This window comes from Neofelis nebulosa, chromosome 8 (assembly GCF_028018385.1).
Source record: "Neofelis nebulosa isolate mNeoNeb1 chromosome 8, mNeoNeb1.pri, whole genome shotgun sequence".
Taxonomy (NCBI): domain Eukaryota; kingdom Metazoa; phylum Chordata; class Mammalia; order Carnivora; family Felidae; genus Neofelis; species Neofelis nebulosa.
In genome coordinates this window covers 118,643,132-118,670,242 of record NC_080789.1, presented here as the reverse complement: position 1 = coordinate 118,670,242, position 27,111 = coordinate 118,643,132, and the positions used below count along the sequence as shown (strand labels likewise).

The following is a 27,111-nucleotide window of genomic DNA, read 5'->3' as shown; positions in this document are numbered from 1 at the left end:
GTCAACATTTTCCAATGAATCTCCATCTTGACATTTTTTTAAAAGAGATCACTACATCAGTACACTAATTCAAATCTTCAGACTTGAGTACAAATTTTTAAAAAGCATGTTCCTATCGCTCAGGGAATTGACTGGTACACATTCTTCCTGCTTGTTTCTTTCTTTCTTTTTTGGGTACAGAAATTATCTTATCCAAAAGTACACATTAGTAAAATAGGATCATGAAGCTGCTTATTTCCTCTGGAATTATCCAGACTCGTCAAAGGAGTTTTCCTTACAACTCAGAAGAAGTCTAATGGGTACCTAGCTCATCCTCTGTAATGCCAACTGGGGAGACAATAGGGTTTCTCATTTTGAGATCATGAGTTTCATTAGCACTATGAGTGGTGGTGATAAGTTGGGGAAAGGATCTTTTTTCTTATGCAGACAGAAAAAATGTGCCCCCCAATCTGTCTCCTTCCACTTGTATAAATGTAGTGTGGAACCTAAAACCTTAGAACAGCCCCCAATTTAAGCTTTGCAAATCTAGTACCAGAATAAGGTGGCCAACCCCCTAAATTGCCTGGGGTTGAAGAGATCACTTTCACCCCACAAGACTTTCACTGTTCTGGAAGACACCAAACTTTAGAAATCTAGGCAATGAAAACCCACTACCTTTTTCCTTGTATGATCTTCCTTTTGCAGGCAGCTTGGGGTGGGGGATTACTGATGTCCCGGAAACACAAGTGGAAACTGAGCGGCGTGGAGAGGTATGCCCATTTTTCTTGTTAACTACGTAAAGCATGAAAGCTAAATATAAAAGCAAATTGCACACAATTTCTAAGAACTCTTAGAACACAGGTGAGCCCATTTCTGTAGTGTTTGTGTGCCTTGCCTGTGTGGTCATTGACACATGTGTATTATGTGTAAACAACAAAAAGAAATCAAATTCCCATATCAAGTGGCCCAAGCGGAATGTTTCTCCAATAGAGATTCCTAACTGCAGTCCGTGGTTGGCCAGAGGACTCAGGAATGACCTTCCTAGAATCTCTGAACCAACTACCAAAGTTGTTTAAAACCTCTTAGCAGGTCATAGTTTTCCAGGGAGAGGATCTGTAGCTTTCATGCTCCATAAAAGGATAATATTGACCGCCTTAAGGAAACCAATAAGTAAATTTGCACCCTTATAGTTTATTAGTGTTGCAAGCATGGGTCTGGGGTTTGATACAGCCCACTGAAAGCAAGACATACTTGTGATAACATCATCTCATGGTTATAATTCCATGATAATTTTGTTTACATAGTTCTGATTGATGCAGCAGAGTACCTTTTCTTTCTTCCCCAAAGACTAAGCAGTAGATGGTTGAGAAAAGCAAAGGAGGTCATATTTGATTAGCATAAAACATATGCAGGTCTGAAGAGAAAGGAAAAAAAATTATAGAATGCAAAATAAGCCCCAGGCTTTGCTGACCATGTGCAAAGGAAGCTCAACGTTCCCAGTTCTCCCATTACACCATGGCAGGTCAACAGCAATGGTTAGCTCTGACACTCAGGCAGCTGAGAGAGCCTGAGTTCATCCGAGGCCAAGTGCCCCCCATGCCCTGCCAGGTAGCCAGATGCTGCCCAGAAAGAGCTTCCCACTGGCTCTGCCCCTAGACGTCTTGGCACAACTTCTATTCTGGGACGAGGAGAGAGGCCAGTGGAGTGTGGGAGCGTCTGTCAGCACGGGTCGTGCAGGCAGCCAGACCAGAATGAATGCGTGAGGCATGCTCTGCAATACCCAGGCCCATTCACACGCAGAGAGCCCGTGAATGTAGAAAGAGGGGTGGGGGTTACCAAGGCAGAGTCAGGGGCACATTGCCTGATTCATGGAAGACTCGAGATAGACCGGCTGAGGCTCAGGTCAGCAGGATAGCTGTCCCTGAGTCTGCTGGCTGGGGTCAGTGCCCAACTGTAGAACTGCTTATGCTCTCTGATCGCTGGTACCCATTTAGGTATGGGAGGCTAAAGGCAGGCATAGCCCCCTCCCAGAATGAGCCGGTCTTGGCCTCTGCCTCTAGTCCAGGTGCTTCTCCCATGCCCAATTTCTTTTTTCCCTGTGAAGATCTGAATGAAACCAGACGCGTAAGGAGGAGGCAATGCACTAAGCAGGGAGAGACAATGCAAAAAAAAAAAAAAAAAAAAAAAGAAAGAAAAGAAAAGAACAGCTTGGAAGGTGCCTGCTCAGATGATCAGAACAAGAACAAAATTCTCGTGCTTTTGAGAGAGGTGGCCTGTACACAGTACTTCTCTCTTCTTTGAGTTTCTTTCTCTCTAGCACAAAAAGTAAGCGTCTATTATTGTACCTTTAATACACCTGGGACTCCCAAGTGCTGAGAGTCACGGAGCGTCCTCCGCCAATGATGACTTAAAAGCTCACTAAATTACTTACCCTGAACCTGGGAAAAATAAACACCCACACACTTTTGTACTAAAGACTATTATTTGAGAGCAAAGCTTAGAACATTCACTGTGGAACATAGAGTCTGTTCCAATGGCCATAGTTCTTGAAACGGTATTATAACTAAATCTACTAAGTGGGATAGCGAAATATGAAGTCCCAAAAAATGAGGGACTGCCACCTGTCTACCTGAGAGCATCCATCTTGCTGACTTATTAGCAAAAGGCACACTATCTTTGGCAAATAAGGTTGTAGGGCCAGTGGAAAGCCCTGGGCATAATGTGTATGGGCTTAAGATGAAGAAAGAAATTTGCCTCATTTGGGAGTATACATTTTCTCAAAGATTCACTCTAAAGTGGAGGGAATCCATGGACAATTCTTGTCTCCAGATCAAGAGGTTCCCCAGTGGTCACAGGGTCCCCTATGACATCCTTATAACAAAATGGCACATGTAACCAGAGCCTGCCTGGCTTCCCTTGGAGTGCCTACCAAATTCTCAGAAAGCAACCTTCTTCCTCACTAACTCTGTCAAATTTTCTAGAGATGTCATAGCTGAGAGGGCTTGCCAAAAGCCCTAATACTCCAAAGTATGCTTCTGTGTGATGTAAACTGACTCCTTTAATCCCTCCCCACAGCAGGTTGCTGCTTACCTGTGATAACCCTTTGTGGTGGCCCACTCTCCAGGTTTTCCAGCCCAGCTGGAGGTCCTGGCATGCCTTCTACCATATCACCAATTATTGCCCTCACCCCTGCCCCGAGAGCTATTTAGAAACTCAATTCAGTAGCTACTAAACCTCTGCCATATGCAAGGCACAGTGAGAGAACAAAGACCAACGTGGTGTGAAGCCTGTTTTCAAAGGGTTTAGAATCTAGTAGGGAAGAGTGACAGTCAATAATGGATTAAAATTCAAGGCAGAGGAAGTAAAGGCTCAAGAGACAGACAAGCGAGCTGCTTGGCAAGCACAGAGAAAGGAATGATTCCTACTCAACAGGGTTATTAAAGGAAGGCTTCGCACAGGGGTGGGCATTGGCGCTTCATGAGATGGAAGTGGAAGAAGGGCATTCAAGGTGAAGAGCTAGCTAGGACATGGAGGTTGGAAAGAGTCCTTGGAGGAAGTCCAGATAAGTTTGGTTGGAGCCTTGGACTCATGGAAGTGACTAGTAAGCTCGTGGAATGTCCACAAGTCCTGCCCAGGGAGTCTCGGTGGAGAACTTGCCTCCTGGGCCATGTCAGGATCAACAGAAATCCCCGAGCTGAGAATCACTGCTGTAGGAGCCACTATTTCACATGGAGAGCCTTGGATTTCAAAGGTTGGGGGCACAAAAATGAAAGCCCCTACTGTGGCTTTCAAAAATGAAACCCATGGAGGGGTTTGAGGAGACGAGGCGGATTATCTCACCTGCCGTTTGGAAAGACAGCTCTGGATTTGGGAGGAGATGGAAACCATTGAGCTTTTGGGAATGTCCAGGTGAGAAGTGGTAGCGGAGGTAAGAGAAGCTAAGGGTGCAAACTGGGGCAGTAGCAGCAGGGAGGGAAATGAGAGGATGAACCCAGGAGTGTCGCTTCCACCAAAAAGGACAAACTATTCACAGAGACTTGCTCGTCTATGGGACCAAGTGTGATTTTTTCTTTAAGTTTTTGGTTCTTATTTCTTTAAACTTTCTTTTTCCTTCCTGCATTCTTTCTTTCTTTCTTTCTTTCTTTCTTTCTTTCTTTCTTTCGAGAGCAAGTAGGAGAGGGGCAAAGAAAGAGGGAGAGACAGAACCCTAAGCAGGCCCTGTGCCATCAGCACAGAACCAGATGCAGGGCTTGAACTCACAAACTGTGAGATCATGACCTAACCTGAGATTAAGAGTCAGATACTTAACCGACTGAGCCACCCAGGCGCCCCAGGACCAAGTGTAATTTAAAGAACAAGGACTTCTGTTTACCTCCCTTGCTTCTGAAACACTGTATGTGTGTGTGTGTGTGTGTGTGTGTGTGTGTGTGTGTATATATATATATATATATATATATATATATCTAATTACACGAAAAGCATTGTACATTACAGAATGCTTAAACACTGTCTGTACGTAATACTTCCTTTTGCCTTACTTTCCAATACTTTAAGAAATTCTAGAGACTTTCCACCTTGGCAGATTTTACAGTCTTGCATAATATGTCAAAAGGTATGGGGGACATTTTTTTTTGTAGATATCTTTGACCAAGCTGGCATCTTGAAACATCTTCCTTAAAAATTACAACAAAATCTAGCACCAAGGACTAAAGAATAAAACACTTTATACAGAGATTATGATTATTATTATTACTATTATTTAAATAAAGCTGCAAGGGGTGATGTCATGAGAGCAGGAAAAAGAAAATGATACTAAAACACTGAGGTTTGAGAGCTGGATGTGTGGGAGGAAGACAGTGTGAGGCACTGAGGCACAGAACACACAAGAAAGGATAGATCTAGAAGGATGAGGAGGGGGTAAGTTAATGAGTTCGTGTGGGGTCTTCTGAGTTTGAGGCGCAAATGAGGGCACAAGGATATGTCTTAAGACAGCCCTAAGGGATTCATTTTTTCTAACTTAAAGTAAATCACAGAAGCCACATAACTGAGTCTCACAGCAAACACTTTGAAATGAACCTGAGGCTGTTTTTCATAAATTGCCAACATTTCTCAAATAAACTAACGGCACATCACTGAATCACTGTGTGCAGCTTTTTGCCATGTTTGTGAGGCAGCCCCACTGAGAGAGAGGAAAGACAGGAGACTCAGTGACAGGCAGTTGTGAACCTCAGCAGCTTCTACTCTAAAAAGACAAGTTGGCCACTGCATAGAAACAAACACCTCCAGTCAGAGAAATGGAGAACAGCTATTTTCTTCTCCATCAGGTGTCATTATTAACAAAGCTGAGTTTCATCAGGATTAGTCATATAGCTGTAGAATATTATAGAAGCAGTATATATATATATGCTTCATGTCACCAAGCGTGGAAATGATAGAATTGAAACTGATAGCAAAAGCCAACCTTATTTAATGTTTACCATGTATCAGAAGATGAGCTGGGCCTATTCACTGATTCAGATGAGATCCCCAGGCCAGTAGGCGTTCTCCGACTGGCCGGCTGACGCCCACCATTCATCAGGTAAACGAATGAGACTGTCCCAGCTTCTCATTTCTTCCCAGTGTTCTTGCACCTTGAGAGCTGAGAGGAGGGTGAACCCAAGTCTTTTGTTCCCTCAGAGGAGGGGAAGTAATTTCCCACACTCCGGAGGCAGCTGCCATGGCTGTTCTCCTTTCCCTCCTGCTGTGAGTCTCTTCATACCGGGGTCACACTCATGATTCTCCACCCCAAGGATCCCTCAGGCTCTCAGAAGACATGCATAGAGGCTCACCTTGCAATGGGAACTCATTCATGGAGGGAACTGCTGCTTTCCCTGGAGCTGGGGGAAGAGCTAGTTGAGTAGTCCAGAGAGAGTGAGGGAGAGAAGTTGAATGAACTTGAAGAAGGCTGCAGAGATAATAACACTTGATCTGAGCCTTAGAGAATAAGTAAGATTTAACCAAGTGAAGCAAAGAGAGATGACATTCCAAAAAGAGGAAATGGTATTAAGGAGACCCAGGAGCGTGAGTATAGAGTTTTCTGAGAATGAAAATAAAATAGTCTGTTGTGAAGAAAATGGGTATGGAAAAGTGAAAGAACACAAGACAGAACACGTGGCCTGGGCTCACCCTTGAGGGCATTATTATTATTATTTATTATCATTATTATCATCATCTGACCCAGAACTATGCTTTAGACTTTTCAGATAGCATAAATACCTGGCAATCGCTGATGGGAGAGCATTGTATTTCTCAAGTGTGTCAGGACAAAATAGATTGAAAACTGCTGTAGGGGCTATAGCATATCCCACCTGTGGTCCAGAAGGATGTCTGTGGGTTAGAGAAGAGATGGAAATGGATGAGCTAGAAGCTGTTGTGAAGGGAAATTTGGGAGAAACGTCATGATCAATTGAAAAGGAAGAAGGAGAAGCTGAGTGAGAACAAAATTAAGCAGTGAAATGAGCCACTGTGGTAGTGTCAGAAACATGAACAGTGGAGGCACACAAGGACAGCCCTTCACCTGCATGGTGCTCTGCTCCTTGATGGCCAAAGGCAGGACCCTGGACTGGGTGATCCCAGTCCCTCAAAGGGGACCACAGGGAGGCTGGCTGAATTACTGCATGGAAGCTAAGGGGGCACCGCGTGAAGATGCCGACCCTCGCCTATTCTCTTTGTAGACAAAGAAAAAGTTGTAGATTTAAGAGCCCACTTCTTGTTTTATAAAGTTAGTGTCATCTGGGAGTCTGAGAAACAGTGCTAAGAACACTGAAGCTCTGTTGTCCCAGCACGGGACCTTGTAGTCTGAGTCTGCCATGGGTGCCACCCTCTTAACTTCATTTCTTTCCTTTAGGGCCAACTCTGTGACATGGAACCCACACAAGATGATGGGCGTCCCCTTACAGTGCTCTGCTCTCCTGGTTAGAGAAGAGGTATGTCTTCCCTGACTCATGGCCCAGTCCATCCATGGAGTTCAGTAGAATAAATGTGTGTAGTAACAGAATCAGAATACGGGACGATTTGACAGCCTGGAACAGCGAGCCATCTCCAAAAAGGGCAAATTGTTAACAAGGATGATTATGAGGTCCTCTTATGTCCAAGTATAGGACGGTCATAGTTTGAGTCTACAAGACAGGTATGTTTCATACATGGCTAAATTGTACTTGTGAAAAAAGGCATAGAATGTTAGGTTGTACTTGGCAGGCTCAACAATGCATCAAGAGAAACTTAGCATTCAAAAAAAAGGAATGGGTCTAAAAGAAGTGGAGTCGCACAAACAGAAGGTTACTGAAGGGGTTGTGGGGAGGGATGGGCTAAACGGGTAAGGGGCATTAAGGAACTCATTGTTGCACTACATGCTAACTAACTTGGATGTAAATTTAAAAAATAAATTAAATGAAATGTTAAAAAAAAAAAAAAAAGAAGTAGAGTTCCAGGATGAGAAAGGTGGTAGTCTCCCACTGTCCTCTAGATAAACCATGCCTGAAGCCATTTGCTTAGGTCAGTGCCAAATTGCATATGGGACCCCACCAAGCTAGGGTTTGAATGGTGGGCAACAATTGGTGAACCTGTGACAGATGTGGTTGAAATAAGCAAGGATGTTTAAGCTAAAAAGAAAAAGAAACTTAAAAGACTGAGAAGATGGCATCCTTCACAGTTTAAAGGACTCAAGTGGAAGAGATTCGGTTTCTTCAGGGAACTAGGTCTGTAGCACTGGATGGAGTGATTTGATGGCACAATCAGAATATGCCATGATTGAAGTTCTGACTTCTGGTCAATAAAAGGAAAGCTTTTCTAAAAATTAAGCTTCCTCCGAGGTAGTGAATGCTTTGCATAGGAATAAATTCACCACCGGGGGTAAGTGACTGGAGATTGGACAGACGCTTATTAGTAAAGGGAGAGAAAAGATTCCTTTATTGAAAAAGAACAGAATAAAACCCCTAGGATCCCTTCCAAATCCAAGAGTTTATGATGCTCTGACAGCATGTTCCTTATTGAGATATAAGGAATAAGGACATTGTATAAGACCGTATTAAGTATTCTGTGATAAGGGAGCTCTGGGCTTACAAAACTTGGGATATTTTAGGGGTGCCTGGGTGACTCAGTTGGTTAAGCGTCTGACTTCGACTCAGGTCATGATCTCACCGTTTATGAGTTTGAGCCCCGCATCAGGCTCTGTGTTGACAAGTCAGAGCCTGGAGTCTGCTTTAGATTCTGTGTCTCCCTCTCTCTCTGCCCCTCCCTTGCTCATATTCTCTCTCTCTCTCTCTCTCTCCTCTCTCTCTCTCTCTCTCAAAAATAAATAAACATTAAATAAAAATTTAAATAAAAATAAAAAAGATTTTAAAAACTTGGGATATTTTAAATTGAAGAGTTAAAAGCAAGATTCATTACTTCGGGGCATACCAGAGCCTTTCATAGGCGGATATATATTGCAAATATCTTTAAAGAAGGAATTTATCAAGTAGAGTTTCCTAAATTTATTTGACCATGGGAATTTCTTTTACAACTATTTTATAGCACAGCAACTATTACTATATTTAAAATTGTTTGTAACAGAGGTGACTGGGTGGCTCAGTTGGTTAAGCATTGACTCTTGATCTCAGCTCAGGTCTTGATCTCAGGGTCCTGAGTTCAAGCCCCATGTTGGGCTCCATGCTGGGTGCGGAGCCTACTTAAAACAGTTTACGACATAATGGTCTATAACTTTTTAATGGCTTGGAATCAGGATATTATCAAGGCCCTTTATGTGAAAAATGTCACGTTTACTTATCCCTTTGTGCAATGAGACTGGTGCTGGCCAACCTTTAAGAGGTCATGTGTTTTGGTTTCTTTTAATGTTTATTTATTTATTTTTGAGACGGGGAGGAGGGAGGGAAGGAGACAGGGGGAGAGAGAGAGAGAAAGAGAGAATCCCAAGTACTGGCACTCCATTACTGCATTTTTATACTCTATTGCTTGTGGTAGTTACAATGGGATATTTCATTGCCAATGATAATTAATTAGCCTCAGCACCAGAAGTTTAGTATGGAACATGGGTGGCAAAGTGACCGAACTATTCCAAAGAACAGTGAATGAATCATGCTCTCTGACTAAAGCAGCATTGCTGGTCTCCTCACCAGAAACCCCACCACGTTTTAATTTGTCACGAGCCACAGGAAGCCTCTGACTCTTTCATTATCTATAGTACAATTGTGTTTTTACAGAACGTTTGGCTTTTTTTTCTCTTGTGACTCATGGCAAGTAAAGAAAAGACGAAAATGTGATCATCTAGTTAAAGTTAGAAGTGAGAGTTCTTTAACAAAGAATTTATCCAAACTAACACAAAATGTAACACAACTAAAATTGTAAGGAGACCCTGAAAGACCAGATGGTAGGCAATAAAACTGGTCTCAACCCTATAGTTCGGGCTCCTTTTGCAGTGAAATTCATTGTTATTCTTTTGAGGGTGAGGGAAATTAAATAATTGTAATAGAGTGGTAAAATGACATTGGATTTGAAAAAGAAAATTCACTTGAAGGCCAATAAAATTGAAAGTTGCAACAGGTGACTCCATTTTGTTTCATGGTCACAGAAACTCGGCATGCAAGCTCACAAAAAGGTGTACCAGTCCTAAGGGAGACCACCCCAAAGTGTGGAACGGTGGGTAGAGAGGACCAGCTTCTAGTGGTTCTTTCAAAACATACGACCTCGGGGCATCTGGGTGGCTCAGGCCACTCTTGATTTCAGCTCAGGTCATGATCTCACAGTTCATGAGACTGTGCCCCGTATCAAGCTCTAAGAAGCTGAGTGTGGAGCCTACTTGGGATTCTCTCTCTCCCTCTCTCTCTGCCCCTACCCCCGTGCCCCTCTTACTCCCATTCTCTCTTGCATGAATACAAAATATATGAATGAACATTTTTTAAAAATACAGTACTGAAGCTCTAACCACTCTTGAGAGGGGAATATGGCATTTCAAAGATTGGTTATTTAAGACATCTCAGAATAATGATGTCTTTATTTTTTTAGATTTCAGCATGTAAAAATAACAATAAGCTGTCTTAAAAGCTATGACTTCCAAAGAGAATTCAAACCATAACAGCCAGAGGATAAAGTACCTGAACTAAGTGTAAATGAAACACTAGAATAATCACACTATTAGTATTTTACAAAACAAAAGTTTCTAAAGTATTTTAATTACAATAAAACCAAAACATCAGGATATTCCTCAAAGAATGAACATTATACTCTGATTATGATTGTTTTTGAATAAATGCATTCTTGTAAAAAGGAGAGTAAAAGCATATATTTCACTGTTGTTAACCTGAAGTTACATTTGACCGTGAGCCATTTATCCCACAGGGTTTACCTATCCCAACAGCTCATCCTGTCTGGATATTGGCCCCATCTAAAAAATTTGATTCTTATTGCTTTCTTTCTCCAGGAAATTCAGTGTCCCTTGCAAATTTTTTTCTTAAAGTCCCCTGAAATTACCACATTCTTATCAATAAGGTTGCTTATGTTTGTGAGTAGTTGTTTTATATATTTGGGGGCTCCCATATTCAGCACATAGACGTTTATAATTGTTAGCTCTTCCTGATGGATAGACCCTGTGATTATTATATAATGCCCTTCTTCATCTCTTGTTACAGCCTTTAAAGTCTAGTTTGTCTGATATAAGCATGGCTACTCCAGCTTTCTTTTGACTTCCAGTAGCATGATAAATAGTTCTCCATCCCCTCACTCTCAATCTGAAGGTGTCCTCAGGTCTAAAATGAGTCTCTTGTAGACAGCAAATAGATGGGTCTTGTCTTTTTATCCATTCTGATACCCTATGTCTTTTGGTTGGCACATTTAGTCCATATACACTCAGTGTTATTATAGAAAGATATGGGTTTAGCGTCATTGTGATGTCCATAGGTTTCATGCTTATAGCGATGTCTCTGGTACTTTGTCTCACAGGATCCCCCTTAAGATCTGTTGTAGGGCTGGTTTAGTGGTGATGAATTCCTTCAGTTTCTGTTTGTTTGGGAAGACCTTTATCTCTCCTTCTATTCTAAATGACAGACTTGCTGGATAAAGGATTCTCAGCTGCATCTTTTTTCTGTTGATCACATTGAAGATCTCCTGCCATTCCTTTCTGGCCTGCCAAGTTTCAGTAGAGAGATCGGTCACGAGTCTTATAGGTCTTCCTTTATATGTTAGAGCACGTTTATCTCTAGCTGCTTTCAGAATTTTCTCTTTATCCTTGTATTTTGCCAGTTTCACTATGATATGTCATGCAGAAGATCGATTCAAGTTACGTCTGAAGGGAGTTCTCTGTGCCTCTTGGATTTCAATGCCTTTTTCCTTCCCCAGATCAGGGAAGTTCTCAGCTATTATTTCTTCAAGTACACCTTCAGCACCTTTCCCTCTCTCTTCCTCCTCTGGGATACCAATTATGCGTAGATTATTTCTCTTTAGTACATCACTTAGTTCTCTAATTTTCCCCTCATACTCCTGGATTTTTTTTTCTCTCTTTTTCTCAGCTTCCTCTTTTTCCATAATTTTATCTTCCAGTTCACCTATTCTCTCCTCTGCCTCTTCAATCCAAGCTGTGGTTGTCTCCATTTTATTTTGTAGTTCATTTATAGCATTTTTTAGCTCCTTCTGACTGTTCCTTAGTCCCTTGATCTCTGTAGCAAGAGATTCTCTGCTGTCCTCTATACTGTTTTCAAGCCCAGCGATTAATTTTATGACTATTATTCTAAATTCACTTTCTGTTATATTGTTTAAATCCTTTTTGATCAGTTCGTTAGCTGTCGTTATTTCCTGGAGATTGTTTTGAGAGGAATTCTTCCGTTTTGTCATTTTGGATAGTCCCTGGAGTGGTGTGGAACTATGGGGCACTTACCCTGTGCTGCCTTGAATAACTTGCGTTGGTGGGCGGGGTGTAGTCAGACCTGAATTCTGCCCCCAGCCCACCGCTGGGGCCACAGTCAGACTGGTGTGTGCCTTCTCTTCCCCTCTCCTAGGGGCGGGATTCACTGTGGGGTGGCGTGGCCCATCTGGGCTACTTGCACACTGCCAGGCTTGTGGTGCTGGGGATCTGGCGTATTAGCTGGGGTGGATGGGCAAGGTGCACAGGGGCGGGAGGGGCAGGCTCAGCTCACTTCTCCTTCGGTGATCTGCTTCCGGAGGGGCCCTGCGGCACCGGGAGGGAGTCAGACGTGCCGCCAGAGGGATGGGTCCGCAGAAGCACAGCGTTGGGTGTTTTCGCGGTGCAAGCAAGTTCCCCAGCAGGAACTGGTTCCCTTTGGGATTTTGGCTGGGGGATGGGCGAGGGAGATGGCGCTGGCGAGCACCTTTGTTCCCCGCCAAGCTGACCTCTGTCATTCCGGGGTCAACAACTTTCCCTCCCATTGTCCTCCAGCCCTCCCATTCTCCAAGCAGAGCTGTTAATTTATAACCTCCCAGATGTTAAGTCTCGCTTGCTGTCAGAACACACTCCGTCCGGCCCCTCCGCTTTTGCAAGCCAGACTCGGGGGGGCTCTGCTTGGCTGGTGGGCTGCCCCTCCGCCCCAGCTCCCTCCCACCAGTCCGTGTAGTGCGCTCTGCCTCTCCGCTCTTCCTACCCTCTTCCGTGGGCCTCTCGTCTGCGCTTGGCTCCAGAGAATCCGTTCTGCAGTCTTCTGGCAGTTTTCTGGGTTATTTAGGCAGGTGTGGGTGGAATCTAAGTGACCAGCAGGATGCGGTGAGCCCAGCGTCCTCCTATGCCGCCATCTTCCGCAAGTTTTTTTCTTAATACTTTTCACCACAATATAAATCTGATGGAATACCTGACCAAGTCAGTAGAGTTTCCTAAATTTTCCCTTCTCTTCTAGGGGTTGATGCAGAGTTGCAACCAGATGCATGCTTCCTACCTTTTCCAGCAAGATAAACACTACGACCTGTCCTACGACACTGGAGACAAGGCCTTACAGTGCGGACGCCATGTCGATGTTTTTAAATTATGGCTAATGTGGAGGGCAAAGGTGAGCATGTGTAGATCCGCTGCATATCGACTAAAGACAGAAACTATATCTGGTGACCCTTATTATGAGATTAAAAACTGATTTCCAAATTGCAGATTACCCACGATTAAGTTTCTTTAATCCTGTTTCTAGATATCTGCCTTCTGCACGGGCAAGAACATAAGCCAAATTGCTTGTAACGCTCACTCATCTAGAAAACAAATCCAGGCTGCTTTATACGGCAGGACATCTGGATTTTTAAGAGGTGTTTTGTTATTGTTGTTTTGTTGTTGTTGGCTCTTAGCTCTTGGTTTTTACCCAGTGATTGATCCCTCAGGGTGGTTGGTGCCTTCTTTTTGTTTGGAGGACAAAAGTGAAAAGTCAAAACCCCACCGTGATAGCTTTCTTTTGACATTTTAAGGGATAACCTCTCGAGATAAAGCTTTTTTTAAACTCTGGAACTACCCAGTAACCTCCATTTGTTCAGCTTCTCTGTTGACCCCAGCATTTAAATATAGATGATCACTCCTCTCAGGGACAGAGACTCTGTAAGTAAGGGAATACGGTACTGGCTGGACCTAATTGCTGCCCTTTCAAAGAGCATACCTGGTTGCTGAAATGTAAGCGGGACGGAAAGGTCCAATATTTTATTTTTAATTTTGGCCAGATTCCTAATTTCAATGTCACACATCAGTAACTTCCCACCTGGTTTCATTTACCTCTCACAGGAGGCAATGGTCAGAGCAGCTGGACATGCCAGAAAAACCCAACTGCTAGAAAAACCCAACTAACCGAAAGGGTGCACGAGGGAACCTTGACAAAGGAAACAAGAAAAGGAGAGTTTAGAGGAAGGCTGGCACTCCCTGAGGTCCTGTATATTTGGGAGAGGGTCCCCAAGAGTTAGCTGTGAGCTTTCTCAGGAGCCTGCACAAGCAGGTGGCAGTTCAATCCCAGGGGACACAGAAATAACTCGGTCAGCAGGAGTGAGACCTGCCAGGGTAAGACCCGAGAATGTGCCCTTCCCTGGGTCCGTGTGAAGAGGAACCATGTCTATGGCAACAAGTTCCATGTGCTGTTCTTTACAAGATGTTTCTAAGTAAAACTGAATGCCTTGAGCAGTTAAAGAGGTGGATAGCTAACAAGAAAATAAGGAGGGTTGGGAGTGAAATAATGCAGTCAACAGCCATTTTATGGAATCTTCTCTAAATTCATCCAGGAAAAAAGGCAGTAGAAAGATGGTCTCACTTAATGCAGAAATAATTCTTACGTGGTTTCCAGGGATGGCTGGGCTACATATTCTTCAGACAAGCCTCTGTAATAGTGTTTGCTCTCACTGAATTTCCTCTAAGTGTGTTGCTAAGTATCCATCCAGCAGCTGCCTGCAGTCGTTACCTCATAAACATGGTATGAGGGGTGGGCTTCCATCCCTTGAGCCGGGCAGGGGCCCCTTCCTCTCTTGAAAGATGAGAGCCTGACAAAGACACTTACTTGGTCCCCACCACCCAAACGAGACTCCTTCTGTTGGCAAAGACACTTGCATTTGGCAAAAAAGAAAGAAAGAAAGAAAGAGAGAAAGAAGAAAGAAAGAAAGAAAGAAAGAAAGAGAAAGAAAGAAAGAAAAGGAATTATTGGCATACTCTCAAATTGTTTTAACATGAGTAGATTTTTCATTTCCTTGATTGGTGGGAATCAAAAATGATGAACATAAATATCAGCTAGGTAGTTGAGGAAAGCCTGAGCTCTAAATATTGTTCAGTATCATCCTTCTTGTCCCCTTTTCCTGCGGCGTTTCTATTAAGATGATGATCATTAGCTATATTTACACAAAAATGTTCCTCTCATGGTTCATCAGTTCCCGCTGCTCTCTTCCATCTGAAGCCTCCTCGCCAGCATGGGGCAGCGGTTGGTTATAAGAGAAATAACTTGGAGGACATCAGGTGTGAATTAAACAACAGCAACAACTGAAGCCTGAAATAGGCAGAGGATCCAGTTTCTAACGTGCTGAAATAAAGGCACCAGAGGAGGGAATAAAAAAGGAAAAAAGAACAATCCCAGCAGCCACATAATTTATGGATACATATTCCTTTAATTTCTCACGCAAAACCTTAAGTATCTAGACACGTAAATGGCAAAAACGTCCATTTGCTTTTCAACTTAAAGCTGCACATTTTGCAAAATGAGATGATAATAATTATAAAAGTCATAAGATCAGTCCTACAATCCAGATGAGAGGTGCGGGTAAGCACCCTCCCACATCCCCATCTCTCTAGTGATGCCAGCCAGGGAAGGAGAAGTCTTCCTGTCCTAATAAGAACTGTGAAAGAGGGGCGCCTGGGTGGCGCAGTCGGTTAAGCGTCCGACTTCAGCCAGGTCACGATCTCGCGGTCCGTGAGTTCGAGCCCCGCATCAGGCTCTGGGCTGATGGCTCGGAGCCTGGAGCCTGTTTCCGACTCGGTGTCTCCCTCTCTCTCTGCCCCTCCCCCGTTCATGCTCTGTCTCTCTCTCTGTCCCAAAAATAAATAAAAAACGTTGAAAAAAAAAAAAATTAAAAAAAAAAAAAAAAAAGAACTGTGAAAGAGTTGGCGATGACTTGATCTTGAATCCCCTCAGGAATGAAAAAACAAGACTGAGGAGGAGCTAACGTTAATCAGTAAATCCTCTGTTATCAGATATACCTGGAGAATACCCATAGTAAGGTAAACCCGTATTTTTCTCCTTAGCAATACAAACCACAGGAAAAATACTAACCTAAATATAAATATTGCTTAATCTGTTAATGACTGGTGGAGCTAAATGCACTGATGACAGCGTCAGATTAAGTCCAAGATAATTGATAAGAGCAACTGTATGAAAAAAAAAAAAAAAAAAAGAATGAGCCTCTTGATATGAATGCTAGGAGGCATTCTAGACAGATACCTAAGCCTGTCATAAGCAGAGGCCCCCACCTGCCCTCAACTCTGTTCTTACTGAGTAGACCTTTCATTTTGTCTGCAATTTAATTAGAGAATGCTAAGACTTGATGATTATTTTCCGGATGTCACAAATTTCCATCGTGGTTAAAACTCAGTGTAGATCGGGGTGCATGGGTGACTCTATCAGTTGAGCAGCCGACTCTTGGTTTCAGCTCAGGTCATGATCTCACAGTTCATGAGATCGAGCCCTGCGTCGGGCTCTGCGCTGACAGTGCAGAGCCTGCTTGGGATTCTCTCTCTCTCTCTCTCTCTCTCTCTCACTCTCTCCCTCTCTCTCTGCCCCTCCGCACTGGCTTGCAAGAGCGCTCTCTCTGTAAAGAAATAAACTTAAAAAACTGTTTTAAAAACTCAGATAGATAGATATGGAGAGGAAGGAAGGAAGGAAAGAAGGAAGGAAGGAAGGAAGGAAGAAAGGAAGGAAGGAAGGAAGGAAGATAGGTGAACAAACCTTAATTTTAGGCCTGCAAGGATGGTGTAATATATAACTACCTAGTTTTCACAGTAAATCTGTTTGTATATAGTTATGCAAATTATGCAAATTAGCAGGTTTCCCTATAGTTTTCTGTGATTGGCCTCCCTCATTGAAAATGTAGATAACAAAGGGACTGACAAATGGCTGAGAAAAAAAAAAAAAATACCAGGAGAAAACTATTAAAGGGAAATTGATGCCTGGCACACTCTTTGCTGAGTGACTGAATGAATGTTCATTTTCTCTTAAAATATTAACTTATTTTAATACATTAGATAATGAGCATCTGTTTTTGTGCCTGATCCTGGATGGGATGAAGGGGACACAATTTTCAGATGATATAAGATGAATGCACAGATAAGCATCACATAAGACAGAATATAACTGGTTGTAAAAGAAACCTAGATGCACCTCCCCAAAAGTTTGAGGATGGGGAGCCCATCCCGAGTTTGAGAGCCAAGAATGATGTTTTAAGAGGTCACCTTCAAGGGGCACCTGGGTGGCTCAGTTGGTTAAGTGTCCAACTCTTGATTTCTGCTCAGGTCATGATCTCACAGTTCATGAGTTTGAGCCCTGCATGGGGCTCTACCCCTGTCTTGTGGAGTTTTCTTGGGATTGTTGCTTTCTCTCCCTCTCTCTCTGCCCCTCCCCTTTTGCTCTCACTCTCTCTAGAACACATAAATAAACTTAAAAAGAATTTTTTTTAAAAAAAGATGGGTCTAGAGCAGGACAGGTAGAATACATAGAATTTCAGCCAGTGGAGCTGGGAGGACACCGTGGGATGCAGGTCTAGCAGGAGCTCTCCTGCATACTCTGATGCTAGTGGAGAGTCCAGGTTTATGGAAGGGTAATTAGGGAGCTACCATCCAGGTAAAAAGAGGGCCTAGGTAGGGGGGCAGCCATAGAAATGGAGATGGTAGCAAGGGATTCAATCATTATTGCAGACCCGCATTTCTGGGGCCTGAGAGCATTAGATGAGGGTTTCGAGAAGCAGAGAAGACTCGTGAGCAGCACTGATGGTGTCAGGCCCTGGAGACAACACAGCTGCAGTAGCTGAACGCTGGTAGACAGTGGCATCACTGAAGAAGTGGATATACGCGGTGTTCATCTTCCTAAAATACCAACTTGGGGGTCTGGGGTGGGACCCGAGAATCTACATTAATAACACAGTTGATCTGGTGCTGATACAGATGGTTCCTCAGAACATACTGTGTCAAAACACCGCCCCAGGGAGTAAAAGTTACACCTCCATTCATTCATCCACCCATTCAACCAGTGTGCATTGAACCCCTAATGTATGCCAACCCTGCTGGTATGACGGAGACTGTAGTGAACAAAGGAAACACCAGTCTGTGCCCTTGTGGAGTGTCCACTTCAGCCAGATAAGTCTACACCAATCCTAAGTGTGTAGGCAACGAGGGAGAAAATAAAACCACCTTTCTCCAGAAGCTCCCTCAGCATAACTCTGACACTGGTCTCTAGACTTTCACTTAGACGTGTCCCTCGGAGCCTTCAGCCTCCTTCATAGCAACCCAGGTCATGGTGATAAAGTTTTCCATGTGCTGTTGTCATCCTCAGAATAAGAGCTGTGTGGCATGTGACAACTACCCAACATGTATTTGATGAATGAATGCATTTTGGAGAATCTCGTAAAACCTTCCAAACTATGGAAATAAAACATGGATCTTCTTCCCATAAATATCCAATATCAAGAGAGGCCAGGCTTCTAAGGGCAAAGTAGAGTTCCCTGTGTCACTCCCCCTTGTACCTCTTTAGCTTTCAACTAAAGGATGATCAGTTAACTCCTTAATCATCTTAAGTGAAGTCCTAGACTAGCAAAAGCGAGAAGATTCCCATTCTAGTCTCTGATAATCCCACTGCCTTTGTGATACAATCAAACTCATGTTCAGAGTATTCATTTTACTTTTACCATGTCCCTATATGGGAGATCAGACAAGCACCATCATTCCCATGGGACCAGTAAGATTAGCCAAGGCCATGTGACTAGACAGGATGAGTCCTAGTGGTCCTGGCTATTATCTTGGATCAGATACATGCAAGTTTAAATCCAACTCTGGAGTGGTCCAAAGGATCCAGTATGGAGACCAATTAACTTCCCTCCTCCTACCTAGGAGTACCCAAAGTGTACCTACCAAGTGTACCCAAACTGCCAGGTCAGTCCGAACCAACCCCGAATCCTTGGTACCACAGAGTCATATAGTGCATGGTGTAGGCTCTGGCCTGAATATTCAGCTTTGGGGCCCTTCCTTTGAGCCATCAGGAACCAGTCAAACTCGTGGCCAATCAACCAGGGCAGCAATCTCCACAGAAATGATTTCTGAACCCATCAGATTTCTTTGATGCTTCAGACATTCAAGTCACTGGCCATGCTGTATCCCCCTTTTAGCTGAGGTGATGAGGCTATAAATAGGAATGTGGGCCCATCTTATGTCCATTGCAGCTTCTTCCTCCAGTTTCCATGTTGGATTAGTCACTGGTTGGCCTGTTCTAAGTGCTCCTGGGATGAGCATTAGCTGTTTGTCTAAGCTTTCCATTAGTGCTCCATAAATGCTGAAAGGATTAGGAGGAAAGCCATTTTGAAAAGTAATTCCCTGAAGTGTCCTGAGGTCGGTAAACAGCACCAGTCCAAGGCTGTAGTGTTGTTTTTCACAAGTCCAGATCCTGGGCTTCCAGAGCCGGAAACTAAAAAGACCTCTGTGATTATGTTCGCCTGTTACAAGCATGTAAATCATTTGTCCCCAAAGGAGAAATCTAATGAGCCTTGCAGACTGACAGGCTAACAAAGCATCTGTGTGCCCTTTAAGATTAATACATTCATTTGTTCAGCAAATATTCATTGAGTACCTACCCTATTTGTTCCATAATGGGGGTACATTGGTGAACAGAAGTGCAGTCTGGAAATGGTAAATTTTCATGATGGTCAGGAGCTAAACAGGCGTGCTGGGGGGGGGGGGGTCTCTGATGATGCTTCTTATCCGCAGGAAGAGAATAGCCCAGTCCTCTGTCATTAATGACTTCCATAATTACCCCTCAGAATGACAGAGGCAAATTTTCCCCTCAAGTAATCAAAATAATTGCTTAGAGAATGAGGGCTCCAAAAGAAAAGGAAACTACCGTGGAGAGCCGAGATGACATGAAAGGCAACAAAAACACCTGAGGGGAGAACACTAAAGGAGAAATAATCACCAGAAAAGCCTCTGGAAACAGTCTTGTGCAAGGAAAGTGTGGAGCAGAGCTGAGCTGGAAGTGACAGAAAGACCTTCAGTCTCCAGTGAGATTTGTCCCACAAAGAGCTTACCTGCCTTTCTCAGCCCCCTGCCGATAACCTTTCTTCTTCTCTTACCCAGGGCACCACTGGGTTTGAAGCACATATTGATAAGTGTTTGGAGCTGGCAGAATATTTATACAATATCATAAAAAACCGAGAAGGATATGAAATGGTGTTTGATGGAAAGGTATGTATTCTGATCTCTACGATCTCAAAAAGTTTAGTCAATTCCAATTCTTTTTTTATGTTTTTAAATGTTTATTTGTTTATATTTAAAGTTTCTATTTAGAGCGAGCATGAGCACAAGAGAAAGCAGGGGAGGGGCAGAGAGACAGAGAGAGAATCTGTCAGCGCAGAGCCCAATGCAGGGCTCCATCTCCTGAACCATGAGACTATGACTGAGCTGAAATTAAGAGTTGGACACTTGACTGACTGAGCCACCTAGGTGCCCCAATTCTAATTCTTATCATTGATTTTTTGTGTGTCAATCATGTACTGTCCAGGTAAGTGGGACCATTACAAAGGAGAAGCAGGGGTTCTGAGCTGGAGTAAGAAATCACACTCACAAAACAATAACTCTGTATATCGTGGTGAACGTCAGGCACTCTAAAAGTGGTTATGGATTTAAAAGTAGGAATTCTTGGGGCGCCTGGGTGGCTCAGTCGGTTGAGCTTCCGACTTCGGCTCAGGTCATGATCTCACCGTCCGGGAGTTCGAGCCCCGCGTTGGACTCTGTGCTGACAGCTCAGAGCCTGGAGCCTGCTTCGGATTCTGTGACTCTCTCTCTCTCTAACCCTCCCCCGCTCATGCTCTGTCTCTCTCTGTCTCGAAAATAAAATAAAACATTTAAAAAAAAATTTTTTTAAGTAGGAATTCTATTCAGAAGTTGCAGAATAGATTTGAAATGTCCTTGGAATTTTCTAAACTGCCACCATGGGCTGAATGTGAATCTTACTTTCCTCCTTGTAGCCTCAGCACACAAATGTCTGCTTCTGGTACGTGCCTCCAAGTTTGCGTGTCCTGGAAGACAATGAAGAGAGAATGAGCCGCCTCTCAAAGGTCAGTGATACAGGCTCCTCTGGTATATACGTTGGTGTGTACACTGGGCCTTCCACGTGCATGGCATCTCTCTAACATGCACATGTCTCTAGGAGAAATCCAACCTCTTCCTTGGTGTGCAGGCCCACTCCCCTTCATGAGGAATCCTACAGAACCAGGACTTTCAGAACTGGCATATCCAGACTTGTAACTACCCTATTTGCTTCTTTTCTTTTTTTTAAATTTTATTATTAGAACAAAAATTTTATCTTTATTTTTGAGAGACAGAGAAAATGCACGCGCGCACATGCAAGCAGACGAAGGGGAAAGAGAGAGTGGGACAGAGGATCCAAAGCGGGCTCTGCACTAACAGCAGAGAGTTCATTGTGGGGCTTGAATTCATGAACTGCAAGATCATGACCTGAGCAGAAGTCAGATGTTTAACCTAATGAGCTACCCAGGTGCCCCCCCTAACAACCCCCCTATTTTTTTTTTGCTTCTTTTTTCTGAGGGCAAGTTTATGAGACCTTAAAATAAGTAATCAGGTGTTAGCTTTACTGCCATTCATGATGCAACGAGAACCCTTGCCGAAGTTGGCTGACCCACCAAGTGAAACCTTCCGTGCTCAGTCATAAGCACAGAAGAGATATCAGGCACCAGAAATTTTTATAAACTCCAATGGTAAAATACGTGAATAGATCATGCACACGGTTAGACATAATTTAAATGCATTCCTCTTCCTAGATAGCTATCCCTGTTATTCTATTCTGTACAATCAGCGAGGACTTGGGAAGCCCTCAATGTGTACACAGTACTGTGCTGGTAAACAAAAGAAGTAAAAGACACTGTGTCTGCCCTCCAGAGCTTACAGTTTTGAAATTACAGAGATGAAATGTATTTTCTCATAAGCAAGAGGACAATAGGAAATATTCTGTAGACAGAATGTATGGGTAAGGATCATTGAAAGAGAAAACATGCTACTGGACTAGAGGAGTCAGGAAAGGCTTCATAGTGATTGTAGGTCTATGGTAGAGCCTTGGGGTGTGTGCAGGATGTGACCTGGAAGAGAAAAGGGACTCTCAGCCAAGACAAGTGTGACACGGTAAGACTGAGGACAAGTGTGAAAGGAGAAAAGTGTGTGTGGCACATTCAAGGGATATTGACTATAGGTTTTGTCAGAGTTGAAGATTCATTTTGGTGAGCACTGGAAGATGAGTCTTCAGAGCTGCGGTACAAAACATCTTTATGCTGAGCTAGAGTTTGAACTTCATCTCATACACAGTAGTCAGAGAACTCTGTAATCATCAATCTGGCATACAAGTGGTAAGATCTTTTCTGTGATCCACTTCTGTAATGTTACGTCTTTGTGGGTTCTGCTGATTTTCATCATGATTATGGACTATATTTCAAAATATAAACTGAGAAAATGCAAAAGGAGAATGAAAAGAAATGGGAAAGCTTTGGGGTATCAAGAAATAAGTGTTTTAGGGCCTCAAAAGTCTGCTTATTTTCAGACATCACTTGATATTGAGGCTTACCTCTCCATAACCATTCTCTGAACTATGTTTTGTTTCCATTGTTTTTACACATACTGAGGGAAAAAGAGCCTTCCACCAAATGTCATATTGCTAAACTATTTAGCCTCGGAAACAACACCCAATTGTTCCTATGCTCCCAAAATAGCAACTAGGAAGTTGTTAAATAACAAAAGCTCAACTGAGTAAATTTTAAAGATCTAATTGGCTTTATGAATCAGTTCATAAATCAGGCAGCATCCCCTCTGGCAAGTAGAAAGGGGGAGATTTTTAAAAGCAGGACAAGGAAGTCACAAACAGAAAGAATTACTTTGGGTGAGGTCACCTTCCCTTGGGGAAAAAGCTCTTATTAGGTGAATTACCTCATCTTTCTTCTGGGGATGGTGAGGCCCCATGTGACAGAGTACGTTATTGGTGCTGATCAGAAAACTCCTGACTGACCAGCTATATTTCTGACCAGACTATATTTCTGGGGAAAGTTGAAAGTGCAAGTAGGTTAGGTACGAAGCCTGGGGTTTGGTTAAATGGCCCAGCATAAGTGACTCTATTTTGGGCCTGCGGTCTCAGGCCTTGAATCACCTGACATGGAAAGCACCTGAGAGCCTATCATTTATTATTCATCTTATCACCTTCAAGATTTTGGATGTATGAAACTGTTCTAGTCCCCTGATTCCCCCCAAAACTTGGAGACAATTCCCTTAAGGAAAACAAATATGAGTTTAGTTATTTAGTTAAAAACTAAAAGTGCTACTTGATATTGGGTTCTTTGGCTAAAGGAAGAGTCCCCAGGAGTCACTATGTTGATCTGGTCTCTCCCACAGGTGGCCCCAGTGATTAAAGCCAGAATGATGGAGTATGGGACCACAATGGTCAGCTATCAGCCCTTGGGAGACAAGGTCAATTTCTTCCGCATGGTCATCTCAAATCCCGCAGCAACTCACCAAGACATTGACTTCCTGATTGAAGAAATAGAACGCCTTGGACAAGATTTATAATTAGCTCACTGAGCTGTTTCAATTCTCTAGGTAGACAATTAAGTTGTCACAAACTGTGCGAATGTATTTGTAGTTTGTTCCAAAGTAAATCTATTTCTCTATTGTGGTGTCAAAGTAGAGTACAGTTTAAAAATCAAAAAACAAAAAACAAAAACAAAAAAAACCACATTGCTCCTTTTAAAAATCCTTTCTTAAGTTTAGAATACCTCTCTAAAAATTAGCGACAAAAGGCTGTGTTCTAATCAATAATGAGAAGCTTAAAATTGTTTTAAATACTTCCCTTACTTTTAATATAGTGTGCAAATCAAACTTTATTTTCACTTCAGAGTAGTATGATTGAATAGTGCCAAATTGCCCCTGAATCATAAAAGGTTCTTTGGGGTGCAGTCAAAAGGAGAAAGTACATATAAAATGTATGCTAACAATAAAAACTCTTGCCTTTTTCATAGTATTAGAAAAAAAAATTTCTAATTTACCTATAGCGACATTTCAAATGTATTTAAATACATATAATTTTACAAAAGGAAAATATATATATTAAAAAGAAATCCTATTTTGTAACATATAGATTTTTATTTTATATGGGTTATACAAACTGCAGGGGCAGATATAAAAACTAAGCCAGATTTTTTTTTTCTCTTTCTTTTAATGGAGGCACAATAAACAGTAAAGTTGTTTTGAAACCTAGGCCCACAAAATTCTTAAAAGGTATCTTGCCTTCTTTCTATTTAGGGTATGGCTTATCACATCCCTAAAGTTAGTATTACAAAATGAACACAAAAGAATATTGCAAGTTCTTTAAAATGACTGACCAGATCAACAATAAGATTCTCTTCCTAGTTAAGTCTTCCACCCAGTTGGCCCCGAGCAGAGCTGCTCAGGAAGCCTGACAAGCCAAGCTTCATCTTAGGCTAAACTAGGGTAATTGTTCTCTGCTTTCCAGTTCAGCTTGTTTTGAACAGAAGGTTGATGCCAGTTCTTGAGGCATCTTCCCAAACAATATTCTTTTAGTACGTCATTTGGATTAATTAGGTAAAATAAAAATAAAATCTAATCAGCCTGAGCAAAGAGGAATGAAGCGTGCTCTAGAAATGTGGTGAGCCCAGAAAATTGAACTCAGCCCTGAGACAGGAGATCTCTGCGTGAGAACAATGATGTCATCCTGGGCACCATATTGCCACTGTCCGGGGAGGAGTCATTTACCTCCTGGGTAATTGCTTATTCCCATTCCCTCCCCCTCTCCTACCCACAAAAATTCTCTCCTGCTAGGCCTCATCACTGAAATCCAGAATACTTAATTTCTATTCCATGGATGGTTATTTTCCTCTCATAAAGTGAGCTCCTCACCTGAGATTTTGAGACAGCATCTTAAGACCTTCTTTGATCTGCCTCTCATCAAGATCCAAAGTGACCAGAGTATGCAGAAATAGTAAGATCTTTAGAATTCAAGATAATATTTTGAAAGCATTCTTCTTCCCCTATAAACCTGATGGAGAGACACGAGCTAACGAGCTCTCATAGATATTTGTGCGGCCACAGATTGTTGGATTCCAAGTACTAGAATGATGACTGCAGACTCATAGATGCAGACTGTAGATAGAAACTTAGAAGCATTCGTCCTTTCTATATGGACCGGATTAGTATTCAGTACACTCAGGTGTACAAGGGGAGAAAGAAAGAAATGCCCTATAATACATACCACAAGATCCAACCATCTGAAATCTGCATGAGCTTGCCCCTACGTTCTTTCTCCCACATTATATACAAAAACATTGATACTTGAAACGAACATAGGTTTGGGTCTTTCCTGCCTAGGAAGCAAATAGGTTCCCTATGACGACTAGGAGAAAACTTTTACCTGTGCCCCAGAATTTCATGAAGGAATAAGCTTCCCCATCTAGGCTATGCATCCCCTTCCTTTCTAGATATCGGCTATTGAGACTAAGCACAGAGCTGCCCACCTATTTTGAGCCTCAGGCCAAAAGGTCCTACCTCAGAGGCAGAGTCACTATCAAACCCATTGTCCTGCTTGGAGAAGATGGTGGGGTCCAGGGCCCTGCCCTAGACAGATCCCTCTTAACCCCAGGATGCTTATACCTTGTGGTATGGATTCTCTGTCAGAAGCTGCTGTTTTTTAACTTGATAGTATGACAGAATTTAAAAGGAGGAACACTTGTACCTGTGCATGAAATTCCAGCAAAATAACTTCTACCCATAGATTGTTTCTCTCACCCCCTGCCCCTTCCAGATCCTTCCCTAAGTTGGCTGGGAGCCTTGCTCAATCCTATGCAGTAAAATCCCTGCCAACCATAACCCAGAAAAGGAGGTAAATGAAAGCCTAATAGGTCCCAGTAGTTTAATAAATATTCTTTAAAGTAGGTCTGTAATCTACTTGGGAGAGAAGGAATAAGGAAGGAAGGTTGTTTTGAACATTAGCTCAAATTCTCAGTGCCAAAGGCCTTTAGAGGGGACCATCCTTTACAAATTTTAGAAAAGCCTGGTTTTAGCTTAATCAGAGTTGACATGGCCATTTTCATTTTATTCAGCAATATTGTGTTTATTATTTTTAAATACTTGAAAAAAAGTGGTATGTCTTTATCTGAGATGCATAAATGGTATTGACTTCATGTACTGTCACAAGGCTTGTGAGGAAAGGAAAGGAAATCAATTGTGTGTATAATCGTGTTGCCTTTGTTTATATTGATAGTACTGTCCCGTCACCTCAGATTGGGGTTGCGCACTTTAGATCTGAACTGTATGGTGTTGCAAATCAACATGTGTTGCTATAAAAGCTTGTACAATATATTATTGATATGTCGTTTTCCGTGTGGTAGCTGTACTGATATGAGAACTACATTTGCATCCATTGCTGTACTCTCTCCCCCTCCCTCTCTCTGCTAAACTGTACACCCTCCACATCAGCTCTAATAGAGAACATGCCCTCAGCTAAGCTCCCCACTGAGAAATCTCCTTTGAGAACTATGTGATTTCACAAAAGGCAAGGTGAATTCGACTTCATCTCTGAAAATAGAAGAAACCGATGTGGATAGAGTGTCACAACCCTTCCAAATTGCAGGTATTGTCCCTGCCAGGGTTTTGGAGCAGGCGCCACCCCTCAGAATATGGACAAAGGATGCACGGGTGTAAATATAGCAGCAGGACAGGGAATCAAGGACCCTAACGGTGGGTATCATCTTGCACGTGCTTTCCTGTTTTCAAATGCTAAGTACAAACACTGTGTATTTATTAGTTACGTGTGCCAAAATACTGTTCCCAATTGGTGTTTCTGGAAGACATCGCCATCTTCCCAACATTACTCCATTACTCAAGACAGAAAAAAATAAAAAATATAAACATGTGGCAACCTGTTCTTCTTACCAAATATAAACCTGTGTATGATCTAAGTATTTTATCTGTGTTGTCTCTCTAAACCCAAATAAATGTGTAAATGTGGACACACCTCAAGTTTTGGTTGCTTATTTCTGGTTTTGCCTTTTTGTGGAGCTAATTTTTAATGAATTGCCTGAATAAGAGGCCCTTTCCTTGTCACGGAGCTCAGAATGTGGGTCTTTGTTGGGGAAAAAGCTCTGACTCCTACTGTTGCTTCTGAAGGATGTTGTTTTACTGCTTTGGCTTCAATCATTCAATCAGATCCAATCTTTTTTTATTTTTTATTTTTAAAATTTTTAATGTCTTTATTTATTTTTGAGACAGAGAGAGTATGAGCAGGGGAGGGACAGAGAGAGGAGACACAGAATCAGAAGTAGGCTCCAGGCTCTGAGCTGTCAGCAGATAGCCCAACTTGGGGCTTCAACTCATGAACCGTGGTA

General features: G+C 42.6%; 1 protein-coding gene and 1 long non-coding RNA gene across 2 annotated transcripts in view; one reads left to right on the top strand and one right to left on the bottom strand.

Annotated features, from left to right (window-relative positions):
- The window catches only part of GAD2 (glutamate decarboxylase 2), an 82,490-nt gene extending 55,750 nt beyond the window's left edge, over nt 1-26,740 (top strand). Inside the window, exons 11-16 of the mRNA XM_058681671.1 lie at nt 685-749; nt 6,866-6,944; nt 12,855-13,004; nt 19,793-19,900; nt 20,683-20,772; nt 23,108-26,740. Coding sequence (XP_058537654.1) covers nt 685-749; nt 6,866-6,944; nt 12,855-13,004; nt 19,793-19,900; nt 20,683-20,772; nt 23,108-23,281 — 666 coding nt within the window. The 3' untranslated portion in view covers nt 23,282-26,740. The remainder of the gene's footprint in view (nt 1-684; nt 750-6,865; nt 6,945-12,854; nt 13,005-19,792; nt 19,901-20,682; nt 20,773-23,107) is intronic.
- LOC131483485 (uncharacterized) lies at nt 18,330-21,215 on the bottom strand. The gene is made up of 2 exons (XR_009247717.1): nt 20,669-21,215; nt 18,330-19,598 (listed from the first exon to the last, which is right to left on the bottom strand). It is a non-coding gene; the product is annotated as an uncharacterized LOC131483485 (long non-coding RNA).
- Nucleotides 26,741-27,111: the final 371 nt, after the last annotated feature.